Source organism: Clupea harengus, chromosome 21, assembly GCF_900700415.2.
Source record: "Clupea harengus chromosome 21, Ch_v2.0.2, whole genome shotgun sequence".
Classification (NCBI taxonomy): Eukaryota; Metazoa; Chordata; class Actinopteri; order Clupeiformes; family Clupeidae; genus Clupea; species Clupea harengus.
In genome coordinates, this window is record NC_045172.1 from 1,317,567 (window position 1) to 1,338,744 (window position 21,178).

Genomic DNA, 21,178 nt, shown 5'->3' on the forward strand with positions numbered 1-21,178 from the left:
TCACATCTTGTTTTTAATGTCTGCACGTTCTATTCCCTTTCCTGCATTCCTCCTACAGTATGTTGGGATTCTTCCAGTCTCAAGTGCAGAGGGGACGCTTGGGGAGATGCTTATTTTGTGTAAACATACCTGACCCTTTATGGAACAATCTTCTAACTAATCTAAATATAGAGAGGCCAAAATGTCAAATCAGCTCACAGGAACTTCTAGTTTTCATTTCAAAACTGTGAAATGTGAGCACCAGCACAAACTAGGACTGGTTTCCCTCTTTAGCGTCCCTCTCAGACTGCCACAAACAGCCATCATCTTCATGTAAAGGACAATAATCATTCCTTACAGGCACATCCATCAGCCTGATTAGCCTAGTCTGTCAACAGGGAATGAACTCTGCATGCAAATCCTTCTTGTCATTTGAGGAAATTACAAATGACTGGCCTTAAATGCTGCTTGGATGAACTCCTCTCTTCCGAAACTGCTGATGCAAAGGCTATAAACACTCTTAGTTAATGTTCATTCTTAAGTCTGCTTTGCTGTTTAACTTTAAAATGAGTGAATGTGTTTGGTTTTGTTTAGGGCTTGTCCACAGCTTTTGCTATGAAATAGTCCATAAACACTTGTGGCATTGGGCTCTCAAGGGCAATCAGGGCAAAGACTAACCATTTATGAAGAAGAAACTACAGTCTACACAGCACGCCAGTGCTCCTCCTCCTCCTCCTCCTCCTCCTCCTCCTCCACTACTCAGGCAAAGGCCAAATGTGAAAACTGACCCCAGACCAGCCACCGTGGCCATTAGGCGCCTGCTCCAGAAATATCAGCCTGCTGATGTCAGCACGCTGCGGTGGCAGTCCGGCCCCTGCGGGGAGGCTGAGGGGCCGGCGCTGCACAAGCAGGCCGTTCTCCTGCATGCTTCCTCAGGGAGGCTTGCAGCCGCAGAAAACACACACTCTTGGCCTCAGACGCCTGACCAACTCAGAGAACACACACTCTTGGCCTCAGACGCCTGACCAACTCAGAGAACACACACTCTTGGCTACAGACGCCTGACCAACTCTGCACAGAAGTCATGACAAAAATCATTTGGTTTAGCAAAGTAGACATTAGAACCACAAGGCTGGATGATTAATCCCCTTTCCTCTCTCTCCATGCCTTCTGCTGTTTCCCCCTCCTGCTCCCGATCCCCCATTCCCTCACTTTTCCTTCATGTCTTCAGACAAAGTGGCACATACTTCTTTACTGAAAAAACAATGTATGCTCGCCCATTTCAACAATCATTTACAACGTTAGTGAAGTGCAAATAGCTTCAAAAGGACTGTGTTGTCCGAATAAAGCTTTCACACATCCCTCACTTCCAGGTCTACTCTACCTCTGCAGCTATCACACATATTGGGGGTGAAATAAGATGATACTACAATTCAAGATGCTTTGCTCAGTATTGCCAATGTTCAGAAATGTTAAACCTCCCAAATCTTTATATGAAAAGCCAGCCCTAATACATAGCTGCTACATAGGTTAGCCTTCATCCTTTTCACACAAATCCTTTTCAAACTATCATGTTCTGATCATGGCAGGCTACTGATACATTAAGCCTACAAGCTAACTTGCTAATGAGCAAGGAGAGATCAGCTAACACTTGCTAGCCTGCATGATAAACACAAATAAAACACATACAATGCATCATGTCTTTCTCAAGTATAGTCATGACACGAGTGAACAGAACATCATTATTTGGCCACATAACTTCACACTATAAATCATAAAAAACATCAAAACACATCTACAAGCATTCATTTCTTCATCCTTAAAAAAAACATTATAGTAGTGAGAACAGCCTCTTCAACTGTTGCTTTTCCACCAGTAACGTTCCGACCTGTGTTAGTCTGAGGCAGGAGAAGGAGGGTTAAGGGGATAAGCGTTAAGTTAAGGGCTGGGTCTACTAATGTAGAGTGTTGTTGAAAATGCACACTTGTCAGGAGATGCCACTCGCCCTACCAAAGGCCCCTCACCACCCCTCCGAGGCAAGGCCTGAACACCGTGCCAAACAATATGGCACGGCACAGCATCACTAGCAGGGTGCCGCAGGAAAAAGAACAATGGCTACTGCCAAAATCTGGATTATCCTAATGCCCAGAAAAACACATGCATGCACACATGGTCCTGCAGCATGGCTTTTAAAGTCACGAATCAATGCAACCATCGCTGGGACCGCTAGGAAGTCTCCGCTCATCTATAGTCACAAAAGAGGGCACTCAGAACTCATGGGTGTATGGTTAGGCACTGTAAGGCTTTTGGGGTCTTGACTGAAAAAGATTCAACCGAAAAGACTGCAGTCTTGGCAAATGCCCTTAGTCACCAATATCTATGCCAGATTTATGAGAAGTGAAAATGCCAACATAGCAAACCCAGAGGCTTAAATTCTGATATGTGGTCATGGACATACCATACACAGTCTTTTGCCATCCCATTCTTTGACAGGAAGAAACAAATGTCAAAGGAGGATTCTAGAACATTCTAGCGTCCCATCGAAACCATTAGCCATCACATTAACTCGTTGGCGGGTCAAAACACAAGCCCTCAAGCACGCTGTAACACAAGCACGACAAATGCACTCAACCCCCAGCCCTGATGGCATGAGGACGCCCAGAGTGCTATGCGTGACCCTTGACAGCTCAATTCACCCAGTTAGACGGCTTTCATCTGCACCCGCATGTCTCAGCTTAACCCCGCAGCTGCAGTGTTCGTCCAGCGCTCCAGAGAGGGGACTGCGCTGGCTGGCGGGGCAGAGCCGGGGCAACTGGAGGGGGCACGCGTCAAGCGGCTGACAGCCCTCACAGCCCCCACAGCCCCCAGGCAGAAAAAACATCAACTACTCTCCACTTACAGTTTATGTGTCAGCTGGAATGAGCACCGGAGCGCTCTACTGGACCGCAAGTCTGATGAACCTGCCGGCTGTTAGATAAACAGCCCCACTGGCCCAACGCCAGAGTTTTGGCTAAATACTTTTTCTGAAATGAGGTCACTGGCTGCGCGTGTGTTGTGTTTTATTTCTCATCTTAAAAACAGCATTGATGAATGAAATAGCACTGGACAAGACCAGGGCAGGGCAGGGGCCAACAGCCTGACTAAGAGAAGCTTATTCTGTGCAGTTATCTCTTCCTAAAGCATCATGGTCCACTGGGCCCTCAGGCAGCAGCACACAGAAGCAGAGGCTATTAAAGGCCCTTCTTGCTTGACAACCCTGCAATTAAGTGCAATCTTATCGGCCACACAGTAAGGAAAATAGAGATTCTTTGAACAGCACTCAATTGTGTCTGTAGAAGACCACATTTAATTGTTTCTATGGAAGAAAACTCCATAAGCTCCACTGACTACTAAATCATCACTCAAGACCTCTCTTAACATGTAAAGCACTTAATGGGTGCGGAGTCATTTAATGTCCCTCAAACTGTGCAGTCTACTCCGACAGTTTCCGTGACCTCTCATCCATTTCAAGTTTTAAGTCATAATTTAAGCCTTTTTTTCAGCGCAAACTCTCCTCTCATATTCACTCTCCCTTAAATAATATATTCATAACTGATGCCTTTCTAATCTAATACATATTGAATGTGCTAAAAAACATTAACTGTTGTCACATGCCATTCCGGTTTATGCTTTTTCTACTGATGCTCATTTTAATGCTGATTCTAGTTGTCTTCTGTCATTGAACCGTAATGAGCAGATGCTAAATGCTAAATGCATCTGGCAGAGAAGGTAATGCTTTTATTGACTCTTTCAGCAGTACATCAGTGTTAAACAGGTCATGTGTTTAGGGACCAGGCTGACTAACAATTAAGTTCCAGTGATGTGACTAAATGTGGCTTAATTGGTGATAAAGTACACCTGGCCTGACTCCAGGATAGCGCTCTTAGTTTCATGGATTTATTTGGAGATCCTTCTCCCATTCCATCTTAATCTGGTTTGATCCCCCACACAGCTGCACCCTCTGGGCTATTTAATAGAGCCTGTTGTCAACTTCATGTTTTGAACACTACCACTAAATAAAGGATCCCAGCTAGCAAGTGGAAAGCCACCAAGCGGTGGGAACTGCAAGCTTTCAGGCAAGTTACCACTCACTGGGATTCTACCAAGCTGACAAACAAATATTCATCCAACATGCTACCACATTTCCACATATTTAGTAATTTCACATCACATAGGGTAGGTAGGTATGATTAGTTAGGCTTTCATTGATGTTTTACATCGAGAAGGGATAGCCTGTGTGTAACATTAAATAATGAAGCTATCAACTAGCCCTCGCTGTATCAACTTCTTGTCAACTACCTGTGACCCCAACCATAACCTGAGTTGAAGTCAAAGTTAAAGCCTGTTTTAGTTTGTTACGAGTAATAGAGTGTCAACCGCCAGGTTTGGGGACAAAAAAGGCCATAAAAAGCTAGTAGTACCACAGAAAAACATCTGAACACTTCTCAGAGACACAAGTCTATTTAAAGCAATACATTGTTGGCAAAAATAGCCACAGGTCTCGAGGTGAAACAGAATCATTTTTTTCTAAATCAGTGTTGCTATTTGTATCTGCCTTTTATGTTTCCTTGATGGAACTGTATTCTGAATTCTGCACAGGACTAAATGCATCTCAAAATGTGTACAGATCAATCACATTGCCTTTCATGATAGATTAAGAAATAGCTTAAAAACAAATAGCAAATTACATCTTCTGTTCTCATTTTTTTGGCATATTCATCACCTTTCATAAATTACTTCTGTAAAATTCTACTTACACAATATAAAAACAAAACAATTCTAAGCAATGTACCCGAGTCTGGGCCTATCTCTCCTGCTGCTTGTATACTTTGAGGAGTTCTGAGTATTTGGACCTGGAGTACGTGCAGCAGACAGGAGCACCTTACCAAGTGTGTCTTTGAGGTTCTTCACCAGGGAGCCCTTCTTCAGACTGTTCTTGCGCTCCACGTAGTTGGACGGGACATAACCCGTCTTACTGGAGGTGTTGCGCACGCGCCACCACGTCTTGGAGTCATCCAGAAGCCAGAGGCGCTCATTTTTCCGGATGTCAAGTTCCTGGTCCTGCTGGGCAGTGTAGTCCCACTTGGCAATAACAATCACCTCCTCTGTCATCTTTCATGGAGTCACTCTAGACGCAGAGAGGAAGGGAAGAGAGAGAGAGAGGGAGAGAAAGGTAAAAGACAAAAAAGGATAATCAGACAACCATGCTGTCAACTCTCCTCAAGCTGTTCTGTGGCTAGCCTCCCTCAGGAGAGCTCAAAGCAGCCGTCTGCATCTGACTAAGCAGCTCTTTCCCACCTCTAGGCCTACATGTTGCCCCTCTGGTGCAGTAACCTCTCTGAAGTCCTCTCTGGCACCATCCTCCAGCTGGAGGAATAGACCTCCACCACTCTCTTTCCTCTGTGCGTCTCTCTCTCGCTCTCTCTCGGAGTGCTGCAGTTGAAGCGCTTACTCGCCGCACTACCCTAGAGGGACTCCCAGAGCCGTGGCGTCCCTTTTTTAGCCTCTCTCCTTCTCTCTCGTTCATCTAAAATACTGTAAATGATTCATCAGCACGCAGCAGGGAATGCTGCCGTGTGTTAAATGGGCTGTGTCTATAAACACGAGTTATGGAGGAACAGCGAGAGAGGGAGGCAGAGAGGCAGGGAGGGAGGGAGGGAACAAAAGTGAGGAAGTAAAGGAAAGAATATAAAGTTGGACGAGGGGGACAAAACATGGGAAAGTGGGGGGAAGGGGAGAGACCAGAAGTAAACAGGGAAAGTGAGAGTGTAGGAGAGAGGAGCCAGCTGAGGAGAGCCACCAGAGGATTCCCAGCACCCGCCAGCAGCTCCATATGGCCCACGGCCTGACTGGGAATACAAGTGAACACATCCAGGGAAACATCAACTGCTGCGCTGCAAGGCAACAACATGGACTCCCTTCCCTTAAATCCCTCAGCTTGGTGAGACTGAGAGAGAGAAAAACAGAGAAATACAAAGAGACAAACACGGAGAGATGTAGATCGTAAAAGAGATCACGGCAGAGAGAGTGCCCGACTTGCACAGGATAATAAAGACTTGAAGTCTCTTTTCAAATGGAGAAGGAGAAGAGAAAAGAGAAGGAAAGGACAGAGAAAAGAGGAAGCCCTTGAGAGGGTTGACTAAGTGGGTGGTCTTGACCTGCGTCACTCTGGTCCTGTGACACCCTGTGACACCCTGTGAGCTGGAGTCACAACAAGGCTATGGTTACCACCGCAGCGGCTCACTTTTGACATGTGCTCTGCGTTTTCAATCACATTTATGACAATCAGAAGCAACTTATGCTGATAACTTATGCTTCCACCTTGTGCCTTACATACACACCTATGCATTACATTATTTGATGTCATTATGTCATTCTGCCGTTAAAAGACAGTAACCGTACTATCAGTGTGTGGAAACAAAAGCTGGTGCTGAAATGCACAGCCTGGTTACAAGTACTGTAAGCTGTGAGGAACAGGTTATGCAGCTTCACTGTTTGAAGTTGTCGTTGGCTGGGCATTTGAGAACAAATGGCTTCTGAGACAGTGACTCACAACACATGTAGCTTTAATCATACTGATCATACCAGCCATGTTCAGAGTGTGAGCCTGACGACAGACATGTTTCTTTTCTTTTCATTTGTGTTGGGCTACAACCTTAGTCCTAATGGTTAGGAATGCTCCGTGGGCCTTTCCAACAGGAAGTTATCTGTGTGCTACGTGTCAGGACCACTGATCAATCTCTTCCGTGATGATCGTGGTTCTGTCTGCGTTTTCCTGTAATTCTGTAATTGCTCTGCTTATTGAAGGATGCATCAACTCCTGTTAAATCATTAATATCCTAGCTATGAGTCATGAACTTGGCCGTGGATGAACGTTACAGTGTCTGAAGAGTGTGTGCATATATATCTCCAGAAAGCATACATGAATGGAAGAACAATGTTCTGCTAATTTAACCAATGCAAAAAACTACATTAAAAATAAGACACCAGTCCATTTGAACAATATAAATCACTGAAAATGTTGCTTGTGCGACTGTTCAACACTGAAAAGGATCACGAGAGAATAAACATATTGCAGAACAACTGTTGGGTGTGGGTGACTGTTAGTGACTGTGTGTGTGTGTGTGTGTGTGTGTGTGTGTGTGTGTGTGTGTGTGTGTGTGTGTGTGCACTCGGGGGGTAATATGGAATCCAAGAATGCATGGCATGAAGGCACGACAGAAGGAGGCCTTTACAATTCTGCAGTGCCGTTTGAGGACCAAAGCTGGAGTTCATATCACCTCTTGCTTTACTGGGGTGGAAATGAGATCATCCAGCAGACACATTTCCACAGGTGTCTTGTTCCTACCGCCAAGAGCCAGGCATCTCTGTCAACAGCCCTCTGTACAATCAGCCTGACACAAGCCACACACACACACACACACACTGACACACACACACACACACACACACACAGACACAGACACACACACACACAGACACACGCACACGCACACGCACACACACACACAGACACAGACACAGACACAGACACACACACATAGACACACAGACACACAGACACACACCCACACACACACACAGCTTAAGGACACCACACACTGCCAACTCAGAATTGCAGTCATCATGAGCAGTAGTGGATCTTACCCAAAAGGCAGCAAAGATGCCATGGAATTTAAATGAAGGCAACCAACCAGTATTGACAGATAGCACATTTCATTATCTGCAGAAAGAATTGGGTCTGCCCTTGGCAAATCATGCCAGTGCTCGTCACCAATGCCACCTGGTACCTCTACACTGGGATCATGGTTGGAACTGTACACCTGATGACACTTCATTGCTTATTCATTTCAAGGTACATGTAGTAGTTTGCCTATAGTCTAAGTCAGGGCCATCACTTACCCTGCTTAGGATACATGGTGTAAGTGTAGTGTAAGTGTAGTGTAAGTGTAGTGTAAATGTAGTGTGTGTGTGTGTGTGTGTGTGTGTGTGTGTGTGTCCATCTCTGGAATGCAGTAACAGGATCACTCTTCTTTTACGCTGCCTGTGCCTAAACAGTTTCAGTTACACCTAAACACTTCCTGCCCATGCCATTCCCCTCGTCTCCTATTGAGTCAACTAAACCCCATGTGCACTCAACATGATCAAGAAGACTACACAGTCTACATTCATGCACACTGATAAGTGCTACTCACTCTCTTTCTGCTGCTGCATATGTATATATATATATATATATGTATATATATATATATAGGAGTCACAGACCTGCACAAATACCAAGACATGCCAGTGCAGCTTAAATTGGGCCACTCACAATTCCCAACAGGTCTCAGATCCACCATGGGGCGTCCACCTCACGTGGCTTTGAGGAGAAACAAGCCTGTTGTGTACCTCAGACATCTCCCACACACACGTACAAAACACCAACCCTAACTTCACCAGCAAAGCATTAAAACGGCCAACTGAAGTATGAAATTCAACAGCTGCTCAAAAGCAGTGATGCCTAACCAAAAGCGCATACACTGATGTGGGTGTTTAGGGAGCCTACTGGTGAGTTCTAACCTAAAGGTTTAAAGACAGATATGAGTCTCTAGGGGAAACCCCTAAACAAAACACTAGAGGAACTACCAGGCATGACTTTCCTATTAGCAATTATGTTACGATCTTGTGTTTGTGTGACGTGCTCTAGTTCCTCAACAGAAGCCTAAACATGTGCCCTTCCAGCTATGTGTGTGTGTGAGTATGTGTGTGATTCTAAACCGATAAGGAAGACAGGGGATGTGAGATATTGGGTGGGTCGTCATATCAGCTCCATATAGTTCATTAAAACTAAGACTAAAACTAGCAGTGAAAAAATTATTTCCTAAACTGAAATAAAAATAAAAACCATAAAGAAAAACCATAAGAACTTGAATGAACAATGCAACACAAACAAAATCGAAATAGAATTGGTCAATTGGTCAAATCAGCTTCGTTTTCCCCCTCAATTTGCACTGTGGTTGCTATACCACTTTGTCCTGTTCTGTATGATTAAATACAAATAAAAACTACAATAACTCTGATCAACTTCCAGTTACAAAATACTTTACCATCATTGTGTGTGTGTGTGTGTGTGTGTGTGTGTGTGTGTTTGTGTGTGTGTGTGCGTGTGTGAGTGTATGTGTGTGTGTGTGTTTGAGTGTATGTATGTGTGTGTGTGTGTGTGTGTGTGTGTGTGTGTGTTTATGTGTGTGTTTGCGTGTGTGAGTGTATGTGTGTATGTGTGTGTGTGCGTGCATGCGTGTGTGTTTGCGTGTGTGAGAGTATGTGTGTGTATGTGTGTATGTGTGTATGCGTGTGTATGTGTGTATGTGTGTATGCGTGTGTATGTGTGTACGTGTGTGTGTGTGTGTGTATGTGTCTATATGTGTGTATGTGTTCCCAAAGCAGCATCTGCTTATGCTTATTCTCTCTGTGGTGTCAGTTTGCTGGCCTCTTGACCAGGCCAGTCATGTGACCACGGCTTCCTGCAGGCCAATAGCTGGGAAAGGCATGACCCCTGACGGAAACGAGGAAGAGGAGGAGGACAGAGAGTGGTGTGAGATGAAGAGAGGATGAAGAAAGACATGGAGAAGGAAGAATATTGATGAAAAAAGAAAGGCAGAAATGAAGAAGAAAGGCAGATGAAAACAGACAAGAGGAAAAGCAGCTTTGAGTAAATAGACTGCCTCCAATACAGCACAGGAGAAGAGATCATTAAGACCAGTGTCGTACAAACACTTCCATCTGCCTGCTTATTGGAATTGTCAAAAGCAGGAGGTACGGCAGGCCATCACATGACCAATCTCAGAATGATGTTGCTGACATGCACGCTCAAACACACTTTTGCAGTACCACATAAGGTTTGGAATAATCTAGAAGATAATGAATCTTTATGTAATGTTTTAGGTTAAGACAACAAAACTTTAGTGTTACTGTAAAACAAATGTCAATGTGAAGGACGGGAAAATGGAGGAGAAGGAGAAAACTAAGTCTCAGTCTCCAGACTGGTGAAACTATCTACCAGTGGAGGAGTTGGGCTGTAATTGAAATGGCACTGAGGTGAGGAACGCCGCCTACAGCTTGATGTATTACAACAGTGCTGCTTCAAGTTCAAGTTCAAGTTCAAGTGGGACCTCACATACTCTCACAAACACTCACACACCTTTTTGTCCAAGACCAATCTAAATGGTCGTGGCTAAATATAAGACAGATTTTCATTTGTTCTCTCTTCGAGCTCTAGCTCTTAGAAAGACACAGACTAACTTTAGCTTTGGTTAGACTAGTCATTTTTCATGCATTTAGCAGATATGAGAATTCAAAAATATTTCAGGAGAATACAACATGAGGATGAGGAAGAGCCAACGTTAGCATTTAGCATGAAATGGCAATACATGCATAAGCTTCAATAATGAGTTAATTTGACCTGAAATTACAATTGCAGTCAACAGTGCGAGGACATGCAGATTCATACTAGATTCAAACATAGGCACGCACGCAGATAGACCCCAGGTGGTGCTCAGACACCTGCCCCTTTGCTATCTGACTTGATAAGTGCCCTTTTTCCAGGAGAACATTTCTCTAACTATTTCTAAATTCATATTTGAGTTTTTAATTTGAATTTGAATGTACTTCATGGCATCAATTTTCAATTAAAAGCATGCTGCGTTTGAGTTTCACAACTGTGTTGTAATCCTGCGAGACCGCACAAGCCCCTGCCTCTGCCCCTGCCTCTCCCCCTCCTCCTTCCACATCCAACATCCAGGTAACGATACTGCTCCCTAAGCTTCGGCTTTGTGAAATGAAAACACTCTCAAAGAAGTATCTCAATGTGTGCTGAGGGAGAGGAAGAGGCAGCAGCAGCAGCAGCAGCTCCCAGTGTAGCAGAGGCAGGTGCAGGAGCAAAAGCAGCACAGATCCAAACAGGGTCATCTTTATATACTCAAAACAGTGTCATCTTTATATACTCCAAACAGTGTCATCTTTATATACTCCAAACAGTGTCATCTTTAAACAGTGTCATCTTTATATACTCCAAACAGTGTCATCTTTATATATTCCAAACAGTGTCATCTTTATATACTCCAAACAGGGTCATCTTTATATACTCCAAACAGTGTCATCTTTATATACTCCAAACAGTGTCATCTTTATATATTCCAAACAGTGTCATCTTTATATACTCCAAACAGGGTCATCTTTATATACTCCAAACAGGGTCATCTTTATACACTCCAAACAGGGTCATCTTACTCTAAACAGTGTCATCTTTATATATTCCAAACAGTGTCATCTTTAAATACTCCAAAGAGTGTCATCTTTCCAAACAGTGTCATCTTTCCAAACAGTGTCATCTTTATATACTCCAAAGAGTGTCATCTTTCCAAACAGTGTCATCTTTATATACTCCAAAGAGTGTCATCTTTCCAAACAGTGTCATCTTTATATAATCTAAACAGTGTCATCTTTATATACTCAAAACAGTGTCATCTTTATACACTCCAAAGAGTGTTTTATACCTATTTTCTTTCCCTCTGCCTTACTCTTCCCCTGTGGGTGGAAGGAGGTGAAGGTTTGGGTGGGTTGGACCTCTGAAATCGATTATGTGAAATGAATAAATATAGTCAATAATTCAAAATATTGTGTTAAAGGTCAGTAATATAACTTTGCCTATTTCTAGTAGCAGACTGTGGAACAGTAATAGTGAGCAATAATCAGCAGCCTCACTAAAAGTAGCTGACACAGGATCAGATCAGGCCAAACCTGCTCCAGCATCAGCAGGCTCTGATGAGTTTGCGTGTGTTGCTTACGTCACCACCCATTCAGCTTAATCTTCCTCGCCAGAAACGCCTGGTCATGGCGCTCCATGCTTGTAAGGAAAGGAATGCTGGGTATTTTGGAAAGCCGCACTTCCAGAGACCAAATCGGAATTGCACCGGGTGACCTTGTACAAATTCACAAACGCTTTCCCCCGAGCCAGTAGAGAGAGAGAGAAGGTTCTTACCCCCCCCCCCCCCCCCCCTCTGCGCCTCCCCCTCTCCCTCCCCCTCTCCATCCACTTCACATCGAGCTGCAATCCCACGCTTTTTATTCACTGGGGACGGAACATTGCCTCGGAACCCGTTTAACATATCAGGCCAAGTTACTGCTGCTCATTCTCCCAGAGAGCCGAGTGTCAGGGGAGCCGCAGTGGAAAGAGTGGCACAGCAGCAGGCCTCAAGTTCTCAGCTGACCCTGGATCAGCTCATGGAGACCAGAGCCAAGTACATCAATCAGCAAAGGACACACAATAATCTTAATAACATTTGAGCTTAGAACACCTTGCTACAGTGAACTGATCTTTTTCTTTTTTTACCATCACTGGAGTTTGAAGGACATGAAATCATGAAAAAGGCATTGAATGGCGTGAAACATTTGCACAGGTTATCGCTGAGCTACTCCAGCAGAGAGCCTGATGCCCAGGCCCCCCCTCACTACAGCCAGTCTCATGGCCTGGGCTGGTGGAGTCTCCATCTACATCACCAACCATCAGAGTCCAAAAGGCCTCCAGCTACTGGACCCTTCACACAGAAGGAGGGACCATCAGACAACACACATACATGACTGAACACTGCACAAGAGTGTTCCTGACAGAGCGAGATGTGTTTAACATTCAGGTCAAACACAGCTGTCAAAACAGGAGATGTCCGCCCCAAATTCATCTCTTCCTGTTATTTATGAACCTTCTCTGTCCAAACGCCGATACAAACCTCTCCGCTTTCATTGAGGGACTGGCTGTCAACACCCTCTCACTGACATCACCACTTCATTTACTGATACACACAGACTGTAACTGAATCAGTCATGAAAATGAAATGTACAATTAATGCATTTACAGGACTACATTAAAGGTCTAAATTAATGCATTTACAGGACTACATTAAAGGTCTAAATTAATGCATTTATAGGACTACATTAAAGGTCTAAATTAATGCATTTATAGGACTGCATTAAAGGTCTAAATTAATGCATTTACAGGACAACATTATAGGTCTAAACACACAATCTCTTTGTCTAGCAACTTATTAAAGTCTATTGCCTCACAATGCCTCAATGGTTCAATACACACCATTTTTTACTTACTATTTTAACTTATTTTACTATGCATTGCATTCTGTCAATTGGCCTCATATTGTAAAACTGCCAAATACTGTAAAAAGGCAAACTAAAATGTTAAACACAAATTGTCCACTCTTTTTAATCGAACATTTCTGAACCAGAACTAGATGCTTCATTGATAAACTATGACGGCCCTCATTTAAGGCCAAGCATAAACTCTGCCTGACATAGCCTCATATAATTAGGTTAAAATGTAATTTAAATTTAAATCTGAAATTCTTTTGACCAAAGATAATTTTCAAATTTCAGTCATCAGCTATAAAGACATGATAGTATTGATCCTAAACATGTCTAATAAGTCAGCCTTCATAAAGTGACGTATTGGTGCCAGACTTGAATTATACTATTTATATCTAATTTGACTAATTATATCATTCTGGTCTAACCGTGAGACAAGTGTAGTGTAGAAGATTGGTAGGTAGTTTGGATTTAGTGTCTTCTGTCTTCAACTCAATAAACACAAACTAGGTCTTAAGACTTTTTGTCAAATTCAACAAATTGCTCCCCACAGTCCTCTTGCTGTCTGGTGTTTGTACACAGCCCTGGCTCTGTCAATGGTGAGTGGATTGGACCAACCAGAAACAAGTCAAGCCAATCATGTTGATTGCTCCAGGAGCACGGATAGGAGGGGGGTTGATTGGTTGTTGAGCTCAAATATCAACAATCTTTCGTTGTGGATTGCATCATTAATGGCCACAAAGTAGACTTATAACTGGCCCTATACCCTGGGATGTGAATGTGCACCTCAGTACCATCATGTTGTGTCAGTCTCATCTCTCTCTGATGGGCTACCAAAGACAGAGCTTCCTGGGTGCGTTCAGTTCTGCGCGTGAACAAGGACGCTTGTGTGCAGAGGACAGATGTGTGACGACAGATGATGACCAAACAGCAGTGTGACAACACAAGGGGAGAAGCTGTGAAGAACCCACCAGAAAACCTCATATGAAGAAGACACATCTCCCACCGTGGAGATGAAGTGGAAAACAAAGAAAGAGAGCAGCGGTGATAGCACAAAAGTCAAGTGACTGACATTAATTGCTGTTGCCATGGGTGACGAGCTGACAGCCCTCACACTCCGGCTCTGTGTTTGCCTCCCCACTCATCTCCATGCCTTTCATCTGACGCGCCTCAGCAGCGTCAGCGCCTGCCTTTCAAGTAGCATTAGCAGTCTCAGCACAGACAACACAGCAGTCACAGCCAATCAGAAGAGCCAGCGCAATCACTCATTGATAATGAAAAGAGTTGGAGAAGAGGGGGTTGGTTGTTAGTGACCTCCAAATCACCCTCAACGTTGAAAGTTTCCCGCTCATCCATTCTTCACTCAGTACCACCTATCTTTAAGCAATGCATTCATCAAACTGAATAAACAAGTCAGTTCTCAGATAAACCTGCAGGATACAGAGTGTCAGAGATAAGCGCCTTAAATTCATTTAGGATTCATTTTAAAAAGAGGCAATTCAAGTGGAAATCAAAGCCACTCACACACCTATTCGTTCTCTGCTTAAGTTAGAGAAAGACATTTTAACATCGTAAACAGAACGGTTTTAGAACAAATGAAGAACTCCATATACTTCGCCTGCCACTAAAGGACATGAAGATGAAATTCTAAGAGCGGAGGCTTGAGAGATGAAGGGACCAGCCATGTGAGCCACTCTGTGGGCAGCCTGCTCCTAATGACCCTCCACAGGGATAGAATGATTACTTCTCTTAGCCTTAAGGCCCATCGTCACCTTGGCATGACTTGGAATTGAACAGGCACATCATTACATCCTTAGCTATTGGCCTTGGGTCAGTTTTCATAGTGTGCTATGAAAAATGGGGTTAGCAGAGAAATCAGGGGAGCTGATGGCTTTACAAGTTATATGCAGTTACAGCGTATTGTTCCATCTCTTATCCATCTCCAAGAAATCAAGTCAAACACCTCCTAACGGAAGATGGATCAGACAGCGATGGGCTAGACAGTCCCACTCCAAACAAATACATTCTTGGCAAACGGATTTTTCGACACGAGACTGGGTAAGGCTAGAGAAGATTTTGTGAGCCCAAGTTGTAACCAGGTGCTGGACACAGGTAAAGGTAAACCAGAAAAAGTTTGAAGATTTTTTTGTTCAACAAACCATGCAACACTTCAACCCTTAGATCTTAAACCAGGTGTTTGCCTCATGAATACTTGAGGGTGAGACGATGCATACTAAAGATTTTTGAGAGCAAAAACATACCAAGTGCAGACATTCCTCCTTTTTCTGAAAGCAAATATGGAACACAGTCCACAATCCATTTTCCTGCCCAACTCATGAAATAGATCAGAACACATCTAACCAACTAAATATCTGTGAGCCACTTCCCATCACAGCCTCACTAGTAAGTTATTTAGCTCAATAATCAGTAATTCTGACATTCACCATAAAATAACATGAGCTTTCATACAAAAAACCGAGACTATGAAGGCAGTGTAACACAACTCCATGCCTGGTCAGGTGATAGGCCACACTCGGAGCAGCAGTCATGTGACTATGACCCTCCTGACCCTAGTGGTGGACTTGGCCAAGTGCTTAATGAGGCGAGCGTGGACTCAACACAATGCACGACCCTGGATCTCACACACTGATTACACACTGCCCACAGCACTCACGGTCAACATGAATTAGGTCTCAGAACAAGCAACACACACAGACAAACTCGCGAGGCAACGGAATTGAACATAGAACAGAACTGACTCCATGTAGCCGACAGGGCAGTCTAATCAGCTGGCATGACCAACAGAGATTCATGTTTTCTGGCTGAACTGGAGCTAACGCAGTGCCAGTATCACAGCCGGGCAAAAGCTGAACAAAGATGCACAAATTCAGAAAATCAACGTCAGAAATGTCATGTCAGTCACATATCTGTGGCGCTATTTAAACACATGCTAATTCTGCAGAGCTTGTAGCAACAACAGACAAATCAACTGTCAAAACGAAGACTACTTCTGGTGGAAAATAATCTTTGCAATGATGCATTGCGATGCTAATGTGAAAGATTTTGCATCAATGCAGGAAAATTAAATAATCAATTTTTTTTTATTATTTTAATTAAACAAAACCCATGCTATAACCATTTATTCAAAACCATTTCACTACACAGTTGTAATGATGAATGGACTGGCAATACACACTATGTGTACCATTACATCGATGAGTCCTGATTCACTCGGATCATTCACCCGCATCCTTTAACTAACCCAGGACTAATAAGTCTGCGTCCTCTGTTAACCCGCATCCTTTAACTAACCCAGGACTAATAAGTCTGCGTCCTCTGTTAACCCGCATCCTTTTACTAACCCAGGACTAATAAGTCTGCGTCCTCTGTTAACCCGCATCCTTTTACTAACCAAGGACTAATAAGTCTGCGTCCTCTGTTAAACCGCATCCTTTTGATCCTACACCTGCTGCTAACACCAGGCAGTATGGGTACAGGGATTAGAACTGCGGACTGCACCTTTAGGAAGTGAGCAGTACTCCATTAAGCAGGAGCAACACTGATAGCAATGGCAGCAAATAGAACAGAAGAAAAGAACATTTACATTTGATGGCATGTAGAGCTTTCTCTTATGGTGTTCAAGGCATACGCTGCATTCTTAGACACTTTAGGACTAGATGTAAGATGAAAGATGGCCTAATTGACATTTTCACTTATCTTTATTCAGTACTATTGCTCAAAGTAGAATGCCTCTCTACTCATATACAATATTAGATGATTTGTTCTGAGGTGGTTGTGTGATGAAATGAGATGAGACTGAAACCTCACAACGACCCTTCATGAAAGGAATTAAAAACCATCTGAGAAGACTACGCTTTCAGCAGGGCAAACCAGGCCAGATGATGAAGACTATAAGATGATGTACAAGATCACAACCTTACTACAATTTTGTAACCGATATTTGGATCTAGATACAAATGTTTCTTTGTTAAAGCATAAGTGCCACTAATAGATGGCCAAACACTCCTGAGTGCACATTATTAAAATCTTCATCAAGACAAGACCATCCGCCCAGGCTAGGGGTCTAGCAGTAAGAGCTGTACTGAACACACAGAACTGCATGGAAACATTAACATGCATGACAAAGTCAAGCTGCTGACCTTTGGGCTAGTATACCATTCATTACATTTTATATTCAAATTCATTCATTTACAAGATGCTTTTAGGAACTCCATGTAACCTGTGACTTTGGTATTTACCTGCCTTGCTCTATGAGATGAGCTAAAGGAGCACTGAGCTCCAGCAGGTCCAAGGAGTGTTCCAGAGCAAAGATCATTCACTTATCGCATCCAAACAGCTCAACAACAAGCATTTGTCAGCATTGCCCTTAAACATCAGACAACATTACAACCACCATTTTCAGCCAGTGTGCATCCTCCCTCTGCCTAGCTCTGTGTGCTGGTGGGGGAGATGATGGGGGGAGATGGGGGGTAGCTGTGGGCCTCAGGCCCTGCTGTGATGTGCTTGGTTTGTACATTTGCATTAGAAGATCAGTTGGACTGCAGGCGTGGCCATTTTCCCCTCTAACACACATGCACGCACACATACACACTCAATCTAGTAACAGATGCCCGTTAGTCCACTCAATGGCTTGAGTGAGAGCATGTATGCGTGTGCGTGTGTGTAAGAACAGTCCGTGAGACACTTAACGGCTCTCAATGACCTTCTTCCATCTTTAGCTGTCATGTTGTAGTGCTCATCCCATAAGAGGCAGGCAGACTGTGCCATCACGATTCCTGTCAGGTGACTTCCAACCTGTGATTCTGTTTCCCTACTGTCTAACATGTGTAACTGTAAAAGCATATATGACACATTTAGTAATCTGCCATTTTTTATTTAACATTATGCCTTATTTTCAACATCCAAGTCCCAGTGTTCACCTTGCAAATTCACAACATTGTATTTGCTTCAAATTTCATGTGTTTCATTGAAAATGTGTTTGTTTGGTCACGGATCCTTCTTACATACTGTAGCATCTTACCTAGAACCTGGAAGAATGAATCCAATGGGAAAGGGATTGGTAATGTGTGGACTATGAGGGGGCAGTGATGGGCCGTGGGTTATATTGCTCATGACTTGGGGGGAGCTGGGCTACTCTCCTGCCCAATCGCTGCTGGCTTGCAAAGGCTTGATGTAGGTTTTTCAGTGACTTAGACACATGCATTTAGTTCCCCATATGCGAGCTGTGTCTCAGAAAGTGACCGAAGGAAAAGAAGCCCATCACTGCAGTAGGCACATTCACCTCCTGAGAGCTGCTGGTCCTGATGTGGGATGTGTTCTCCTCAACCTCCAGCTCCAGCTCCCCTCCCTGCCCCGCCTTTTCACTTTCCATCAAACATGAAACTGGCTACTAAGCAAATGCCAGTCATATTGTAGATGTTTTCTAAGGCTCTCAATCAAACATAAAAAAAAAAGACATGAAACCAATTCCTACCTACTGAACTCTGCCGATCACACTGAACCCTTTCACTTGTAGGATGACTCGTGGAGCGATGATCGGAGATGAACTAGCCCAAGCAGGATGCTCAGCTCGTTCTCATCGGCTCTGCTCTCTCTCTGCTTCACTGGCCCACGGGAGAAGACCTGGAGCAGGAAGAGGGAGGAGGGAGGGCAAAGGTCAACACAACAGCTGGAGGGACATCTCCATACAACCAAGTCCTATTCAATCAGTGCATCAAACACACACACACACACACACACACACACACAAGGGGAGGATCTGGGGGAACCAGTCTCTAATAAGGATCCTTAAGCCAAAAGACCAATGACATTCCCCAATCAGGCTAGAATAAATGATTCTGTTCAAAGAACTGATGATACAGAGTCTGAAGCCTTTGGACAACATATCTGCTTCTGTGAAGTATCAGAGATGAGACAGAGGCAGTGATACGATTGGACATGACTGAATAACACCGCCCCATCCTCCATGGGCAGTCTTAGTCAGAAAAAAGTCACAGAGGACACAACAGAGGCAAAAGAGCAGTTTCCTCCAGGCAGTCTAAATGAATATGATGATTATGACTCTGAAGTATCAGGCCTACAGGGACAAAGAGCAGAAAAGACCAATATGTTTGAGAATTCCTGGTCAAAGAAAAGGGCAAAACAGTCATTCCAAGGTAAATTTAAACTAAGGCATTGCCCATCTAATATGTCCTTCTTTACCACAGAAAACCCTATTTGAAAGAACATCCAACGAAAAGCGACAGAAGGAACTACCGGAACTCAGAAGACCAATGATGGAACGGCAAACTTAATATGATCAATTAGCTGCCTATCTGCCTGATAAGACAGTAGCATCCACCCGAGAACTGGATGAAACGTAAACAAACAAACAAATAAATAAATAAACTCTGTGGCCTTTTTGTGGCCCTTGTCCGGTGGAAGTTTGCACCACATTGCTGCCTGCCAGCCACAGGGATAAAAATAGCACTGCAACACGCTTCAGGGGAAACTAGCTACTTGGAATGCAGGGGAGCGATATTCTAGAAAGTTCTGTGGAGAGAGAGCCTTTAAGAGATTTCCTCTTTTCCATCTCTAAACATGGAATAGTTATTCCACAGAAAGTATGACTAGAATATGAAGACACTTCTCCTGTATTTTCATAGATGCCAAGTACAGCAACTGAAACATGGATGTCATTCACTGGTCTCTGTCTCTATCCAGCCGGATAAAGCCCACTGTTAATACAGCCTGAGTGATTTAACAATAACTACTATTATGACAATAACAATCACACCTTTTTCATAATCACATTGATAAACTGACAAGATCAAGATTCAAGATTTTAGAGTCAAAGTAATTGTCATATTGAGATGCCGGGGTTTAGACTTAGTTTAGATGAACCTACATTAATTGAACCCAAGTAGTGGTACCTTCCTCAAAAGCACTGGTGTGCTACCCAGCCACTAAAATAAAGAGCGTTGATAGGATATTTTCAGATTAAGGCTATCGATCACAACATGTTGGACATATCATGTTGGAGATCAATGATGCTTATGGTAATTTATGATTAATGTACTCAATTTATGATTAAGACTACCACTACAAAAAATGGCTACGACTGACTTCAAATAACCATTAAACACATTCTTCTCTGAGAGGGAACATTTGCAAGCGCAAATCACAAACCATCTCTGCCCAAGTCTTATTTATCTATCTGGCAAAAATGATTGTGTTCCTTTTATTGGAAGAGTGGTGCACTATGCCTAATGGGACTTAGGCAGAAGAAATGCTGTGCCACACCAGCTAATTCCCACCAAAAGAACTACAGCGGAATGCAGAAAGAGACAGGTGAGGAAGAGAGAGAAAGGTGCTCACATTCATGAAGAGAAACATAGCTTTCAACCTCCCATATCTCCTGCATTCCCCATTCATTAAGGCTACAGGTCACTGCTGCTCTTGCATCTCACACTTTAGCTTCTTTCCCTGTCTCTGGGATATCCATGTCATCAATAAATATACGCATACAGTCACCAGTAGCCTTGTGTTATGTAATTGAATACCTTTATATGTCCACTCTCTCCTGTTGATCCAATGCACAGCTAAACAGGCTTTCCATTTCCTGTTCCATAGCCTACAGTTTGTTCCCAGAATAATTAGAAGTAAAAAAGCCATGTAAAGGTTAACATTTCATTGAATACTATAGATACCTGAGACAAACCTAATATGCAGTAAAAGCAGATAATTCATTGGCATCACCACCCCATACACAGGCTACGGTTTTGGGGGAAAGGAGTGGAAGTAGCCTGTACTAAGAAAACCCGGGTTTCCAATCAAATAACTTCCATAGAATATAGAGCTGACGTCTTCTGCTCGACAACGCTATTGATCGGCTTTAACAAAACCTTTCACTAACGAACTAATTAACTTCGGCCCGGCTCTGCCCACTTGCCTTTGAGCACACCTTTACCACCTGCTCTGAGACATGTCCTGTTCTGTCCAACAGTGCCCATGTGCTGCCATCTCC

General features: G+C 43.5%; 1 protein-coding gene across 5 annotated transcripts in view; it reads right to left on the reverse strand.

Moving 5' to 3' along the window:
* The window catches only part of nck2b (NCK adaptor protein 2b), a 37,960-nt gene that overhangs the window by 6,425 nt on the left and 10,357 nt on the right, over positions 1-21,178 (reverse strand). For 3 of the 5 annotated variants that reach the window (XM_031558598.2, XM_031558599.2, XM_031558602.2), the window contains 2 exons: positions 18,647-18,795; positions 4,905-5,146 (listed from right to left, as the gene is read on the reverse strand). In XM_031558598.2, coding sequence (XP_031414458.1) covers positions 4,905-5,130 — 226 coding nt within the window. In that variant the 5' untranslated portion in view covers positions 5,131-5,146; positions 18,647-18,795. Of the gene's footprint in view, positions 1-4,904; positions 5,147-5,316; positions 5,655-18,646; positions 18,796-21,178 lie in introns of those variants that run through there. The other 2 variants (XM_031558601.2, XM_012823319.3) reach the window with 2 other exon arrangements.